General features: G+C 42.0%; 1 protein-coding gene across 1 annotated transcript in view; it reads left to right on the top strand.

The window, feature by feature from the left end:
* The window catches only part of nav2a (neuron navigator 2a), a 151,020-nt gene that overhangs the window by 53,956 nt on the left and 83,281 nt on the right, over nt 1–13,783 (top strand). Inside the window, exons 8-10 of the mRNA XM_042341324.1 lie at nt 6,994–8,077; nt 10,461–10,573; nt 11,007–11,054. Coding sequence (XP_042197258.1) covers nt 6,994–8,077; nt 10,461–10,573; nt 11,007–11,054 — 1,245 coding nt within the window. The remainder of the gene's footprint in view (nt 1–6,993; nt 8,078–10,460; nt 10,574–11,006; nt 11,055–13,783) is intronic.

Genomic DNA, 13,783 nt, shown 5'->3' with positions numbered 1-13,783 from the left:
AGATGGCGTTTCTGCTTTGATCGTTTTTTCAGGGAATCCTTGGTTGAGAAATGTGCGTGTGTGTGTGTGTGTGAGTGGATGTTGGGCAATTGGATTACGTTCCGAAGCAAGAATTCTAATCAAATGGTGATGCACATGAAAAATGACCACTTGAGTGAGGTGGCGTTGCAGAGATGACAAGGACGTATCACTATGTAACATTATATCCAGCCCACAAATTAATTTGAATTTGATATGCTCAATCCTTTTTATACTATAAATTTTATAAAATTACTTATTTCTAGTGAAATGTGTTTTTTTTTGGGGGGGGTGTGGGGGTGGGGGGGTGGAAAGAGAAAACAAGCTGAGTGAAGAATGCTCTTGTCACCTAAAGCTGCGTGGCTCATCGATAACTTCTCTTTCAGAATCAACATTGCTTTACTACAAAATGCCAGGAGGTGGCAGCTCTTCACTTGAATTACTGAATCACAAGAGACACAAAAATAATCCTGCGTACAACAGTCTTAAATTGGCATGATTTACACCATGAATCCCTCTGTCAGATGGCAGCTTTGTTATTTTCTCCCAGTCCTATTGGGTTTTGTAAAGGTGCAGTTATAATAATTGGGGCAGATTAAGTTTAGCACTAAATAGAAACATGCATTGGCTTCAATTATATTTCCTGAACTAAGACAAGGTTAAACTTGAGATTGATTATGAACTAAATGCTAAATGACAAAAGCAGTCAAACTTCAAATAGCTTCGCAGAACTGATGGTTCATGTTTTCTGTAGTTACTTTGTATTATTATTAATAATAATCCTTGCAGTTGCTCAAGCACCCTTGGCTGCAGGGAGCACGTCAAAACTCTTCATAGGATATACTGTAAAGTGCATTGACTGTGTATTTTGTAGGTGAATGTGGCAGCTAATTTGCAAACAGCAACATCACACAAAAGGCCATGAAGTGAATGACTCATTTTTATTTGGCGGATTGTTGACCAGGAGACTTCCAATAGTGCTGTGCAATCTTTGAAATGATCAATAAATCTGTACCACTTTAATGTCAGCTCAAAATATTTCTTTTAAAACCTGCAGAAACCTCTTTCCCTTTTCCTATTAACACGCCAGTCTTAATGCATTTTGCTATATTCATGAACTCCTTGTTACCACAAGGTCTCCATGTTCCACACACCATTCACTCTGCCCAAAGTCGTCGCTGCTTAATATTCCTCACCCTTGCCGTACGACCCACACATAGAGGAGAGATGTGTGTGTTATGGCTCGTTGCAAATATTTATGTTTAGAGAGTTTCTTACATGTGAGAATGTTGTTTTTGGAATTTCAGCACATTCACGCAAGCCGCATAATTTCCTTTCATGTTAAGCTTGAATTAGCAATTCTCTTATGGCGAATGCAGTTGTTATTGCGGTTCTGTTTATATGAAATATTCGCTCAATTTCAGCAGCTATTTTCAAACAGTAATGAAACGAATTCACGTAGGCAGCCTGCAATCGCACTCTGTAATATTTATTTTGCAATACGAGCTACAGTCTCGCCACGCTCTTGCTTTTTAATGCCTCGAGTTGCACAAGAGAGAATGGTTGCAGCACTCGCCTACAAAATACAGTCGTGACAATTTTTACAGTGGATCCTTTGAGACATCCTCCTGACGTGAAAATCACAATATTATTTATTATTATGCCATCAATTATTCTTATTATGCCATCATTTATCCTGCAGCCTCTGAAAGTGCTGACCTCCCCACCAACACACTCACACAGCAGTGCTGCAGTCAGTGACATTGTTGTGGTGAATGTGGTATAAACCGTGTTGCTGAAATGTGATGCTCTTGTGTTCCATCCTTCCCAGAGAGCAAAGAGTGATGGAGGGGGTGAGAGAAGGGGCTGCTGATAACTGAGTACCACAGACTGAATCAGTGTAGAGACGCCCACTGGAGAGAATCATTTCCACAAATGCTTTGTGGTGCCCCAGTCTGCAACGTTCCTTTCAATCTGGCAGGAAACCACATTTTTTTCACTGTCTAAATTGTTTCCTCACATCAATGGCTGCATTTGATCGAATTTAAAATGATTGGGTTTTTTTTCCCTTCGTAATTATCAGGCTAAAACAACAATGTGTTTAATGGTGAAGTGGCTTAATTTATAGAGTAATTGTAACTGCTCCATGAGGCCAGATTCACCCAGTGAGGCATTGGTCACTTAGTTGAAAGAAAGATGCCGATATTATTTGGTAGCATTGCAATAATTGTTGGAAGTTAATGTGCACTTCGTTGCAAATGGTCATACTTAACAATCGGAGTTCTGTTGGGAGTAGAAAGCCTCAACTGTGTGAAGACCTGGAGCCAGTAAACATTGGGAGCTCCAAAGGAATTACAGCCTTTATTTTCATTGTTTTAAAGTGAATAAAAGTCTCAGTCAACGTTGGTTGCTCGGTGACCAAAATTGGAGGAGGGGTGGGGGGCAGCGGAAGAACAACAAACACTAAGTTACCAGTTCAAACCTTGCACTTTGACCTTTCATTACAACCTGATTTTTTTTCTCTCTCTCTCTCTGTCTCGCTCTCTCTCGCTCAATATTTTTTCTCTCTGGAGGAAGACAGGGGAGATCCCAGCTTCTTGAAAGGTTCGTAACGCACCAACCGTTAGTTCCATTGTATGTACGAGACAGTGGTTCTCTTTTTCTGCGGTGCAAAGGTAACAAACTTGGTTGATAAAGGACATCTCTTTGTTTCTGCTCCCTTGTTCCAATTCTTTATTTGCAGCACTTTCACTGCAGGAAAAGACCAGTAACTGTCCAGTTCATTTAGAGCAACACAATGTCTGAGGAGCCACTGTCCACCATTGTGGAATTTACTAAGACAGCTCTGATTGTTGGAGACTGATGAAGCGATCATCAATTTACAGATTAACTTCTGTTTCATGTAGTCAATGGACCCTCTTTTCAGAGGAAGCCAGTTTATCTAAATTAACACAGAGACATCTTTGTTTTTTAAAGTGTTGCCAGTCTTGTTGATCCAGATGGTGGCTGTAGCCCAAACCCGTTTATGATCTTGCCCCTCTCATAGAGTGAATGTTGGTTGGTCCACATGTATGGGGGCTTCAGATGTTTGTACTCGTCAACAGATGTCCTTGTAATTTAAATAGTTTTTTTTAAAAAAAGAAAAAGGTTTTATGCAGCATTAGGTCGCTTGATCCAGCAGATAACATAGTATTTGGCCAAACTAGCTGCTGTAAAGTGTTTTACAGGGAATTTGGTTGCTTTCATTTGATAATTGGCCACCAATCCTATTAAGCCCTTGGGTGAAGCTTAGGAGGATTCAGTGAACTTCAATTGTTTCAGATGTAGATGTTAATTATGTTTTCTCAATTCCGATTAGTGCTGTTAATTTGCCTCTGACCTTTGGTGATGAGTCATTAGTTTAACTGTTTGTTGCTGGGAAGGAAAATCCTTTCATACTTGATGATTTACTCCTAAAGTGTTCAAAATATTCCGACCACAAACCTAATCTCTGTACATTTCCAAAACATTTTTTCCCATGTAAGAGAGCAGCACATGAAAGTTACCTTCAGTTGACCCTTTACTGACAACGACTTAAATAGGTGAAATGGGTTTAGCTTCAATAATTTGTGCAAAAGATGCTCTGTTGATAGTCCATGAGTTATGAGTGGTGCAAAATATAATTGAACTCCATTGGATATGTCCTTAACAGATGTGAGGTACGTTTTGGGAGCAGAGAATCCACAGGAATGGAACTGATGGACCTGTGGGCCTCTCTCCTTTTTATGTATAATAATATGTATAATAAATCCTGATGCTTCTCCATGGCTCAGTGGATACAGATCGGGAAGATAGGAGGTTTGATCCCAGCTAATTTCAGGCAGTAAAGGCAGTGGAGCACTGGCTTCGGGAAGGGGAAATTCAAATAAGATTTCTCTTCCTGATCGCTATCCGGTGACCACTGCTAGAAAATGGTATGTGTGGTCATTGGGTGAGGACAGGATTGGATTCAGCTGTGATGCCCCCATCCTGCCAAAAAGCTTGCCAACGCTCATGATCCTCGCTCCCAAGTGAATAACAGCCAATTTGATAAGGTACAGCTGTGGGAGAGAACGTTTTCTTCAGTAAGAAACTATTATTTGTAATTTCTCTAAACGCAGTTTAAAAGGAGCACGTTTTATTTTTCCCCAGCATTTGGCATTTAGCATTTGGTGAAGGCATTGTTTCAGCCCCGCTGGATAAAACCACACTTTTTAGTAAGAAGGTAAAAATGTGAACATTAGTGATAAATAAATACACCAGAATTAAGAGCTGCAGCTCACAGTGAGTGTTGTTTTGATTGTTGTATTACCACGAAGAACCTCATACTGAACACGTGAAGTGGAATGATTTACAACTAACACTGGAAAAACTATGTTGAAGTAACTTGGTAGTAGGTGTAATCCACTCCTCATTGTTCAGAATATTCAAGCTGGAATGTTTTAAATTCCGAAATATAATTGTTTTGCCTGGTCAGAAACAGTTGGTGTTTGTTGAGAATTTATGCCATTTGTATAAAATATCCCAAAAAGTGCACTAATTCCAGCGTCATGGGACATCCTCCTGACGTGAAAGGTGCTACACAAATGTAATTTGTTGTTGTCATACCATTGTTTACAGTAGAAACTGCATTTCGTGTGAGCCTATTCTGTGCCGCTGAATAACTATAGTTTCCTTCCTTCTGGGGAAAAACAAGAAATATTTATGTACAGATTTTGGACAAGGCAGTGTGATCTCACATTTGAGCATTGCATTCAAGCTTAATTCCTGTTCTGGGTTTGATTCTCACATTTGCTTTTTCTTACGGGGTCATTTTACCAGTTTGGTGCACTGCAGTGCAAGAGGACAGTCCATTGCACAGTTACTGAGATGTGGGAGTGATTCATGCTGCAGGATATCTCAGCCGTTTTTCCACCTGTGAGCACTATCTTTATCGATCAGTAACTTTAACCTGCCAAATTTTCAGAGAGAGAGAGAGAGAGAGATGCTGCACGTAGCTTCCTCCCAAACAGACACTGAATTTTTGTTTAGATGAACGTGCTTGGACTCATTCACGTAACTGCAAACACTGACCTGGTGTGTCAATAGCTTAGAAATGAGGTATTGATTTTCCACACAAACTGAGTAGTGTCTTTCTCTCATCACTCTGGGCTTCTTTCGACCCCAGATATGCTGGAAATTGTCCGTGTATCCAATATGCCAGTACGTCTTATACTTGTGATGCTGTTTTTATCTCAGCAAGACTTAAATGGGGTTTACTATAATACCACAGAAGAGAAAGCAAAAAAATGCTTTATTCAATATCCTTTGAAGTGCTGTTGATCTAAATGTGGTCTTCCACTAATCACTTACAAGTGTCGGTGCTATCTCATTATTTTTCCAGTTCATTCCTGCTCATCTTTGCAGAGATAAAATGATTCAAATTAAAAACCGTCAATCAGGGACTAGTTAATGCCTTCTTATAATGTGGAATGTCTGGTATTGTTAGGTCAATATATTGTTGGTAGGTTCATTCTGCAATAATGTCTGAATTTCTGTCTAGTGCATTGTAGCAATTCTAACTGTAATGCAATTTCATCAGTCAATGTTGTCTTTTATGGAAATATAATGCACATTATTCCCAGTATTTTCTGCTGTCATCACTGTTTTCCCATCAACTAATGATGTCATTAAACAAGCATGTAGTTTGGGCCAGTGTCCAGCCCATAATTGTTATTCAGTAAATTACAGGCACACAGTTAACGGGGAAGATGTATGAGTTGGAACATCAGAGCGTCCGGCTCGGATCAAACAACTGCAAATTGTAATAAATGTCCTCACAAATTCTTGGAATTGAAGGAAAGCCGTTGCGATAGGCTTGTGACAGGGCTGGGTTCAAAAAAACGCAGAAACGTATGTTTTTGTGCTGCTGCTGTCTGTCTTCCTTTGAATTTAGTAAGACTGTTCCAACAACAGTTATAGGCTTAACCAGCGGACTTCATCCTGAAATTGGAAAGCAATCTGCAAGCAATCTGTGGCGTTTTGACTACAAGCAAAAACATTTTGTATTCATTTTCTACTGTATGAGGAACAGTTGCATTTGTGAGTCAGTGACAGATGATAGTAATTGCATAGAGAAGTAGGTTACGGCATTGTTGAACACTTTGTGCCTGCACCCAGTGCTTTTTAATCAGGTAACACATTAACGATGAGACTCTTTGGGTAAGTAAACTGCTTACATAAATGTTCATTGATGGATGATCGTTGTATTGTGCTAGAGGTGTGAATTTGTACTGGGATTCTTTATAATGGAAATAATTACAAGCAGAATAGCCTCTTACAGGTCTAGAACACACTGCTGATCATTTTACCAGAGCCCAAGTACACTATTCAGTGTAATGGCACAATGCAACCTCGAGTTAACAGCACAAGGATTTGATAGCAATGTCTTGCTTCTTCAACAAATAATTAACATTTACAATCGCTTTACTTGCTCCCCTGAATTCTGCTCTTATTTGGCATAAATAAAGTGATGACTCCTGATAAATCTATAGACCAAACGTGCACAGGACTTGTATGGATTTACACTGTAACATCTTTGCTATGTTGCGGTAGTTCCAACAGACGTTTGGATGCACTTTTCAGTGATGGAGGTGATGAACATGTTTGGTTGATGTGAGAGATTTTAAAGAACCTAAACAGGTTTTACAAGTTTTCTGCAATCTGATTTTATATCTCCTATCACCGAATTTGGGGAATAAATACGTTCAAATGTGATAAATCCATTTCAAATGTCAGAAGAGCCTAAAATTGCACTGTACAGGCAAGACAAAGACAAACAACGGCAAAAAAAATTAACAAAGAACACTGACATAGAGTATTTTTTTTTAAAAAAGAAGCCTTTCCCTTTTATGGAAAGAATTTGAAGGGTCGGAAGAGTTTGTAGAGTTGTTTCACTTACGATTATCTGTGTTTCAGTTCCAGAGCCAGCAGACAACGCGACCCAACAGCCTGGGATGAATGAGAATGTCCAGGCTTCAGCAAGCAGCGCTTGCGGAAACACCTCCGCAATCCCCCAACCAAACTCTGCTAAGCCCTGGCGTAGCAAGTCCCTCAATGCCAAGCACACTGCCACGTCTTCCATGCTATCTGTGAAGCAGCCCACTCAGGAGCCACCCAAGCCACCTGCTGAGCCAGCTGCCAACGCCAAGTCCAATGCCAATGGCCAAAAGTCCATGCTGGAGAAGTTAAAGCTGTTCAACAGTAAAGGTGGTTCCAAGGCCAGCGGAACCAGCCTGGACACCTCAGGGCCTCGCGAAGGCAGCTGCGAGCGACCGGAGTCTGCCGCAAACGGAGTAGACCTTAGTGAAATGGACACCTCGGCCAGAAGTGTTAATAGCGCAGGACCTGCCTCAAACAGCCCCAAAATTGCACTAAAAGGCATTGCACAAAGGACTATCAGTCGAGCGTTGAGCAATAAGAAAAGCTCGCCAAAAGGCAGTGAGAAAGAGAAGGAGAAGCAGAAAGAGAAAGACAAAGCGAAAGAGGTCACAAAAAGGGTCTCTATCTCTGACAAGGTAGAAGTGGCAAAGGAGCCAAGAGAGGAACCACCGATATCTGCTTCTGATATGCCAAAAAAGTCCTCTAAGATCACAAGCTTTATCCCAAAAGGAGGGAAACTGATTGGTGCCAAAAAAGACCCACCCGCACCTCAACAAAGTGGAATACCAAAACCAGGGCTGAAACCTCATACAGGGAAAACGACAAGTGCCCAAACTCCGGCCAAGGAGACAGAGAGACCCCGCAGTGGGAAGCTGGGTGCTGGTCTCTCACTGCAGAAAGCACAGTTGGACAGTAAGAACTCGAGCTCCAGTAGTTTAGCCTCCTCTGAGGGGAAAGGGCCTGGAGGGACCCCCCCTGCAAGCAACAGCAATGCTCAGGCTGCCACGACAGCCAGCACGACCCAAACTACAGCAAGTAACACGGTCAGTGTCCAGCTACCTCATCCACAGCAGCAATACAACCATCCCAACACTGCCACTGTTGCTCCGTTCATGTACAGGTAGGTTTGACGTGTAATGTTGACATTGGCAATTGGTTTGAATTGCTCAGACTGCTTTATTTTTTTCGGTAACTTTTGGACGTTTTGGGATGTCCGACTTTCCAGCACTTTGGGACGTCCTCCCGACGTGAAGGGCGCTATACAAATATAATTTTTTGTTGGTCAATTAATTTGCAGCAAAGTCCCACAAACAACCATGAAGTGAACGACCAATTTTATTTTCTCACTGGAGGATTGTGTTTTTAACATACACCTGAACAGGCTGATGAGGCCTGAGGTTAAAGTCTCATGCAAATGATGGCATCTCCCGACAAGGCGGTGCTCTCCCTAGCACTGCGCTGGAGTGTTAGCCTAAACTGTGAGCTTCACAATCGCAACGCGGAGCTTGAATCCATTATCCTCTAACTTAGTTTAGATTTCTTTGATTTTGCATTTCACCAGGAAGCTTCATCACAATCAGAAATAGATGTAAAACCACAGCGATCTTACAGAACTGTTCGAGAAGTGCACTGGGACTCGATACAGTATTTAAAAATCATTGGGAAATTGGTTACATTTCAATTAATTTCTCTTTCATTAATGACTGGAATTTGCAGATGCCAGGTTTAATGTGGCAATTATTTCTCACAAAGCGCGTCAAAGACTAGTGCTTCTATTGTTGCTGCTTCCTGATGGTTCAGTGGGCAATTGCACTGAATAGTATGTCATTGAGTGAGACAGAGCAGGAAGTTCTGAGGTTCAATTATTGCCTACTGTTTGCTTAGCCAATCTCGGCTGTGCCCAACAGTATGGCTCTGCAGTTTGACTCAAACTCCCAGGTCTGCGGAGAGCGAAATCTTGGTCAGCATTCTGCTTCACTGAACTTTGTTAGAAGTGTGTTTGGATGAGGGTGAGGAGAGCAGCAGGCTCAGCTGTGGTGGACACCCAGAACGGCCAAAGACGTTTGTTGTTTAGGCCCAACCGTAAAGGAAGGGTGGGTGAGGTATCGGAAAGGTGATGGCACCCATGGAACTGTACTCAAGAAAAAAAATTCTCACCTCCAGCACTGGAAGGAAAGGAAAGAGTGAAACATTTTGGGGAGAGGGCACTTGCCTCGGGAGCCAAGAATTCAGTGTTGGCTTCAGCCCAGAGTAACTACCATGAAAACTCTTTGCAAATGGAGCACGAGAAGAGCAATTCCATTATCTTTTTTGTTGCCTGGAAACCACGAGTTTGTGCTGTGACGTATGTTTATGTTACACAGCAAATTTCCTTCTTTAGGGTTTACTGGAGTTGTGTACATCTGTAGCGAGACATTCTCTCTCCCTTATTGGAGCTGTTCCACTGTGGCAGTCAGACAGATGAAGTTCCAACTCACAGCTCAGGCTCTATATATTGAAACTGTTTGGGAGCTGGTTCCAATACCCAGCACAAACATCTCTTTCCATCCTTCCCAGTTAAAGATGACATGGGTGCAAAAAGGAAAAAAAAAACTGAAAATAATAATATAAACAAAACCAAATAAAACACACAAGGGGAAGGACCATGAGGGAGGAGAGGATTAAAAAAAAGTTGATGCCTTGAAGTCCGTAGATTCTTGGTGCATCTGCCCAGCTTCTGGTTGGAGGTGTGGAACTAAGATGAGGAATGTTAAGTTTCCCTGATTTCTCAGTGAGTTTATGCAACAAAGAATGGACTGGGAAGCTCCCAGTTGACTCTCGAATGGCACGTACGGAGTTAACAAATCTCAGTAAGGCGAGCAATGGGGAATGACCTGAGACCCTTGTCTAGGCAGGGAAATCAGCCTTAATTCCGGCTCTTGATCACTATTCAGTGACTTCTTGTGAACTGTATGTCTGTGTGTGTTGGTGTGTGTGTGTGTGAGATTGAGAGAAAGAGGGCAGAATCCGGCTAACTTACCACTGATAGCTGAATGTACATGTACAATAGGCACTTGAGCAAAGTACAAGAGGGTTACTGATGACTGTGAAACTACAAAGCGGTAGAAAGAAAACAAAGTTAATTGGCTTTAAGGAGAGGAGAAAAAAGATTTTTTAAAAATATATAATCCTTGCACCTTGCATTCGAATCTCTGTGTTTTTTGGAGGGGGGCAAGTCTGCAGTCATAACAGTCTTTGTGGCAAATATTTTTTAAATTCACTGATTTAGATACACTTCCATTAAACCATTACAAACAAGTCAATCGGTATGTGTTGGGCAAACAATTCTGTGAGTCGAGCCGCGCCTAATGATTTTGATTACAAATAACTGTTTCACCTATGGCTGAGTGAATTTTCAGTTTCCTTGCTCTTGCTTCATGAGAGGTTGATAAATTATGCAGAGTCAGTCTGCTGTTCTGTGCGTTAAAGCTGCTTCGTGTTTGTGATGGCTTGTTCTCTTTTAGGTCACAGACAGACAATGAAGGGAATGTTATAACTGAATCCAGTAGCGGGGGCGTGAACATGGAAACTGTTCTATACAGCAAAAATGGACAGCCCTGCTTGGAAGATCAGCCTGGTAAGTTACAGTAGCCGCGTTTCTCCCACAGAATATACAGTTAATTCACTTGACAGTATATTCTGTGATAAGGCGCTATATCAACTGCAAGCTTCATTATTATTTTATAAACAAAATAAACTATTGAAGTAATGAATAAATCCTGAACTAATGTACAGGTTTCCTTTTCTTCTTTGGAATAATCATTTTGTTTTGAAACTGGTCAATAGAAATATGGATAGTGTTATTTTTGATATTTTGTGAAAAATTGTATCCTTCACGAATAACTTTTTTTTAAAAAAAGCCAACATAAGGGATAATTATTTATCGAATCTACTGTTAGCTATTGTAAAAAAAAATTTTGTTTGAATCTCGACAGTTTTCTCTCTTTTTCTGAATACATTTGTTTGTCTAATTGTTTCTGCCTTTGGTGGGGTGGGGGGTGTTTCCACAGGTGCTGACACTGTGGTGCCTTCCCCGAGTGCCCATTATCCCCTGAACGGTGAGTTTCAGTCAATTTACTCAACTGTGTGTGGCTTTAACAACTGAACCTAATTCGGTCCTCACCTGATTTAAACTTACTCCGAGATTCTATCCTGCGTGAGGATACTACAACTGGGATCCCTGGCTGAATTTCTCTTCCCTAAACCCGAAGCCCTACAGCAAGCCGCAGTTCCTCTAATTGCCGAGATCATGTAACTCAGTTCGAACCAGGAATCGAGTCTTGGATCCTCCTCATCCCTCTGGTTCAGTACAAGCTGAGGCATTGGGGAGTCAGGTTAATACAAAATATTTATGTTGCCGAAGCTTTGTAAACTTAGTTGTTTAACTCCTGTTGTGCCAATCTCTACCTTGACAGCCTTAAGATAAACCCAGTCATATGCAGAGGTCCAATCTCCCAATAGATGTCGAGGAGAGAATACGCTGTGCTAATAACAATGAGCAGAGGTTTTGTGCTAAACTGCGCCAATTATATTCAATCATTCCGTGCAATCACCAATGCAACAACACAGCCAGTGTTTATAGCCTGAGTGTTGCATGTACGAACAGTGACATCAACAAAGCAATGTTTGATTAATGGAACCAATTTCATTTCAATTTTAAAAAAATTAAAGTGTTACACGTTATAAATGTAATATTTACCTCCATTTCTCTCGAGGACGTTGCATTTACTGTTCTTGATTAATCTATTCTTAATCCATTGGGACAGTGGACCCTCATTTTGGTTGGTCCTCCTGGCATCATGCTTCCCATGGGTCAGGTCCATTAGCGGGAGTGAAACTGACCTTACTCGGATATACCCTGTGCAATGCGCAGCACTGGAAATGAGGTCAGGCTTGGGACCGGGAGGGAGAGAGGAGAAAAACACAGGCGGCAAGTCCCCAATGTACAGCTGAGCTAGGATGTCAAACCAAGCAGAGATTCCAGAGTGGATCTGACAGTTTTCATTCATTTTTAACAAGGTAGGGATTTGGGAATCTCTAATTTTAAAGTTTAATGCTGCAGATTGTTAAAGGTAAACTGCCACTGAATTGCAGCCAAAGCTGAAAACCCGAATGCTTGGGGAGATTGCTCCTTTAATACCCACAGCGTTGTGTTGATGGCTCTTTGTAGTGTAGACCTGCAAATAAGGGGAAGGGAAGGCATGCAGTGCAGTGGGATCCTGTTTGATGATCATTCCAGGTAAAAATAGGTTCTGAATGAAAATGGTATGGTTCTCAGCCATTCCAGCCAGAAGGTTGAAGGACGACACTAAGTTTTGCTGATCTCAAACTGGATAGAAGAAGAAGTGCCATATTTGGCCCGAGACTGAGGAGAAAAAGCAACCGGGGCTCCAAATCCTAATTGCTATAATGTGACCTCCTGCATGTGGATGACGGGCAAGGGCAGGACTGGACATGGCTGCTATCTCGCCACGTTCAAATGACCGGCCTAGAGTAGAGAACAAAGCACCTCATAAAAGAAGTCAAAAGGTGTAGGAGAGGAGCAAAGTATGGAACAAAATTGGCAAAAAGGCTCCCACTCCCCACCATATACTTTGTTGAACAAACTTACTTTGTTTTCCTTCAGTTTTCCTCCCCTTACCAGAGCGAGCACCATCTTCAGACCTGGGTGGGGGGGGTTAAGAGAAAATTTGCAAAAAAAAGTATTGTTCTTAATGACATTCACCTATTCTCTTAGGGGTTAAAAGAAGCATTTGCAGTTTATTTTGGGGGGTGGGTGGGAGGGTGGGGGGAAGGGTTACGTCTTGAATGGAGCAAGATTCACAACACTGAAGATAGTGAATAGACGTTTTGTAGTCTGAGGTCAGGAGAGCTGCTGTTGTGCCCATTTCAGCTGTTTGTACCATGGCAGCCTCAGAGCAAGACAAACACAAGCATAAAAAAGAGAAACACCAGACGCATATTAAGGGGAAGTGAGGACTCAGACCGTGCAGCAATGGTAATGCCTGAAACTTTTTCAATAAGCTCTTCTCTGAATGGCTGACCCAAGAACACAACAGGCCGTCTTTTTTTCCCCATCCGTCAATTTAAATACAGGCTTAAGAAGCCTGGAGTAGAGAGCTCGCTTGTTGTGTGAGAGAAAGCGTCTCTTCATAGCAGACCATGCAAAGCAAAGTCCAGTTGATGAGTTTCTGTTGCCTTGCGCTTTTGACCAAAGTCTGCGCAAACTCCAGAAGTTCACCTGGCGCATTTAGGCAGAACGGTTACATTTACGGCAAATGAAAGTTAGCAGACGTGCAAAAAACCGTGAGCCAGCCGGAAGAGCTTGTTTAACACTCGTCTGTGAAAGAGAGTGCGGCACGCCTGTAAGAAAGCGGATAAAGAAACTTTCAGTGGAAACCGACGAGTGAGAGGAAGGAAGGAAGAACGGATCGTACCGTTTGTCAGCGATGTATCAGCCGAGCAGCAGAAACCGCGTTTGCACGTCGAAAAGTCCTGGAGATTGTGAGCAAAAAGTAAAAGCAGGAAATGCGAAATCCGAAAAAGGTCACTTGTATGGCAGAAGTCCTGTGCTTTCCTGGGGCTGCAGCAATCTGCTGAAAGATTCAAAGCAGCTCCACCACCGACAAAGGGGAAACGACGCAAACACACAAACGCCCACTCCTATAGAGCTCAACTCGTCGAGAATTTTTAGGAAAGCTTTCGGTTCGGTCTGCGGACGTTCAGATAGATGTGCGGCCGGGAGCCGAGTCAGCAGTATCCCAACGCTGTGTGGAATGACGGGAAG

This window comes from Callorhinchus milii, unplaced genomic scaffold (assembly GCF_018977255.1).
Source record: "Callorhinchus milii isolate IMCB2004 unplaced genomic scaffold, IMCB_Cmil_1.0 Scaffold17, whole genome shotgun sequence".
NCBI lineage: Eukaryota > Metazoa > Chordata > Chondrichthyes > Chimaeriformes > Callorhinchidae > Callorhinchus > Callorhinchus milii.
Note: the sequence above shows the minus strand (reverse complement) of the source record. Positions and strands in the feature narration are given on the sequence as shown.